This window comes from Trypanosoma conorhini (genome assembly GCF_003719485.1).
Source record: "Trypanosoma conorhini strain 025E chromosome Unknown Tco_14.4_contig_01392, whole genome shotgun sequence".
Taxonomy (NCBI): Eukaryota; Euglenozoa; class Kinetoplastea; order Trypanosomatida; family Trypanosomatidae; genus Trypanosoma; species Trypanosoma conorhini.
This window is the reverse complement of record NW_021705495.1, coordinates 1-2,535: the sequence shown is the minus strand read 5'-3', so window position 1 is coordinate 2,535 and position 2,535 is coordinate 1. Positions and strand designations below refer to the sequence as shown.

Below are 2,535 nucleotides of genomic sequence, written 5' to 3'. Positions count from 1 at the left end.
AGGTAAGCATAGAAAACAAAATATTTACTAGCGCACACATCTCAAACAAAATTACAAAGAAGGAAAAATAGAAAAAAAAAGTGTCATTCTTACACATTGCACGATGTTACCATCTTAGCTTTTTTTTTCCCCGCGCTGTTTTTGCCTATTATATTTTTTTTTAGAACGACTCGTCAAGCTTCTTTGGAATCTCCCACGTAAACCCGCCCTGGCCGCTCTTGTCTTCTCGACCAAAGTGACCGAAACGAGAGGTCATGTGGTAGATCGGTCGGCGGAGATCTAGCTGCTTGATAATGTCGTAGGGGCGCAGCTTAAAGTTCCTCTTCACAATTTCCAGGATGCGTCCATCGTCGTACTTGCCTGTGCCGTATGTCTCAATGTGAATGTTCAGCGGCTCCGCAATACCAATGGCGTACGCCAGTTGCACAAGGCAACGGCGGGCAAGACCCGCGGCGACAAGCGACTTGGCAATCCAGCGGGCGGCGTAGGCGGCCGAACGGTCCACCTTTGAGGGGTCCTTGCCGGAGAAGGCGCCGCCGCCGTGGGCGCCCCAGCCGCCGTAGGTGTCAACAATGATCTTGCGGCCGGTGAGACCAGCATCGCCGTGGGGGCCACCAATCACAAAGCTGCCGGAGGGATTCAGGTGGTACGTTGTGTCGGCATCAAGCATGTTGGCGGGGACCACCGCCTTGATAACCTTCTCCATGAGGTCCTTGCGGAGGGTCTCATTTGTCACCTCGGCATCGTGCTGGGCGGAAATCAGAACAACAGCTACCCGCTTGGGCGTTAGAAGTTGCCTGCCGCCACGCGTGTCGTATTCATATTGTACGGTGACCTGCGTCTTAGCGTCTGGACGAGCCCACGGCAGAGTCCCATTGCGGCGAAGTTCACTATACTTCATAGCAAGTCCACGCGACAGCTCGTAGGTGAGCGGCATCAGTGTCTCCGTCTCGTCGGTCGCGTAGCCGAACATCATGCCCTGGTCACCCGCCCCGAGTTCCTCGCCGTCAAAGTCGCCAAGACCCTGAAAGATCTCGGGAGACTGATGCTCAATGGCAATCAGCAGGTTGCACGAGCGGTAGTCCAACCCCTTCTCGCCGTCGTCGAACCCGATGTCCTTCACCGCATCGCGGACGACAGACTGGTAGTCGAGCACCGCATTAGTGGTAATCTCACCAAAAATCATCACCATGCCCGTCTTGGAGCACGTCTCACACGCCACCTTAGAGAGAGGATCCAATGTAAGGCAGGCATCCAGCACAGCGTCTGAAACTTGGTCACACAGCTTGTCAGGATGGCCCTCACTCACGTGCTCGGAGGAGAAGAGAATCTGGCGAACCGACATTCTGTCAGTAGACTGTGGAGAGACAAGAGACAAGAAACAAGCGAAAAGGGACTACTGCTACCCCCACCCCATAAAAAAAAAAAAGAATAAGGCAAGGTAAACAAAGAGAGAAAGACAGAAAGAAAGAAAGAAAGTAGTTTAAAATGGCAATCGCTGTAGTCATGGATAACGTTTGCAAGGACTGTCCGCGGGTCCGTTGTGTGCGCACGTTTTCCTCAGAAACAAGCAGCAACAGTCACAGAAGCAGCCACGGCGGGACAGCAAGGACCAGGCTAGAGGGTGACGATAGCTGAAACAGCTCTTTGCTCGCGTAAAAGAAGAAGCTGCAGGGTCTTGGGGCGTCCCCGCAACTCCAACCGGGCACCCTCGAGTGTGGCGACGGAGCGCCCATTAATAGCGAGGATAACGTCGCCGGCAACGACGCGAGGAAGGGCAGGGGGCAGGGACTGGATGACGCGCACTTGATAGTAGCGCTCCTTCACCCTGTGCCCGCCACGCCGCACCAAGCAACCATCGCTAACGACCAGACCATAACTGTGCTCTGGAGCCCAGCCCAGCCCCGGTGTGGCGGCGCGCGTGGAAAGGGAGGCAAATGGGTGCCCACTTTCTCCAAACCTCTCGGCGTGTATGGCAAAAATCAACTCCTTCTGCACCCGGGCAAGCTCCAAGCTAAACGTGGCAAGCAGCTGGAGACGAACCAAGGCATACTCTTGGTAAAGTGTCTTGCATGGGTCCCGCAGATTCGACAGCATGTTTGCCTTCTCTGCAGAGAGAGCCATCCACTGTGCCGGGGGCGAATCCACGGCGTCGCTCTTCACGGCCCTTGTCTCCCGCTCGCTGCACAGCGCACTAGCAGACTCCACCAGCGTTGCCTTTTTGCGTTCAAGGAAGCCTGCGTACAAACGCAGGAGCGGAAAGAGCTGCCACAAGATGTGCAATGCGTTCAGGTAGTGGCTCCGCTTGGCCTCCCCCATGAGATCTCCCGCCAGTCGAAGAAAGGAAAACAGATGAGACTGAGCTGTGCCTTTTTCAACCACAACTATGTGTCTCCTGCACTCCGCCTCGAAACGGATGAGATCATCCATCGGCCCCCGGGCACATGAACTACGCTGGAGGCACAGCAGCACACACACACGCACACGCAGAGACGTACATAAAAAAGGCAAAAAAAAAAGGAGTAGAAGGACCGA

The 2,535-nt window shown here is 55.0% G+C and overlaps 2 protein-coding genes across 2 annotated transcripts, besides 2 other annotated features; both read right to left on the bottom strand.

Annotated features, from left to right (window-relative positions):
• Positions 1-160: 160 nt before the first annotated feature.
• On the bottom strand, positions 161-1,345 carry Tco025E_09980 (S-adenosylmethionine synthetase; the record flags this gene model as incomplete). The annotated part of the gene is made up of 1 exon (XM_029376775.1): positions 161-1,345. The coding sequence occupies one exon, from the start codon at positions 1,343-1,345 to the stop codon at positions 161-163; it is 1,185 nt and encodes a 394-aa protein (XP_029223099.1).
• A 73-nt stretch (positions 1,346-1,418) lies between these two features.
• Positions 1,419-1,479: a microsatellite.
• Positions 1,480-1,617: 138 nt separating this feature from the next.
• Positions 1,618-2,430, bottom strand: Tco025E_09979 (uncharacterized protein; the record flags this gene model as incomplete). The annotated part of the gene is made up of 1 exon (XM_029376774.1): positions 1,618-2,430. The coding sequence occupies one exon, from the start codon at positions 2,428-2,430 to the stop codon at positions 1,618-1,620; it is 813 nt and encodes a 270-aa protein (XP_029223098.1).
• A 10-nt stretch (positions 2,431-2,440) lies between these two features.
• Positions 2,441-2,489: a microsatellite.
• Between the last annotated feature and the right edge of the window lie 46 nt (positions 2,490-2,535).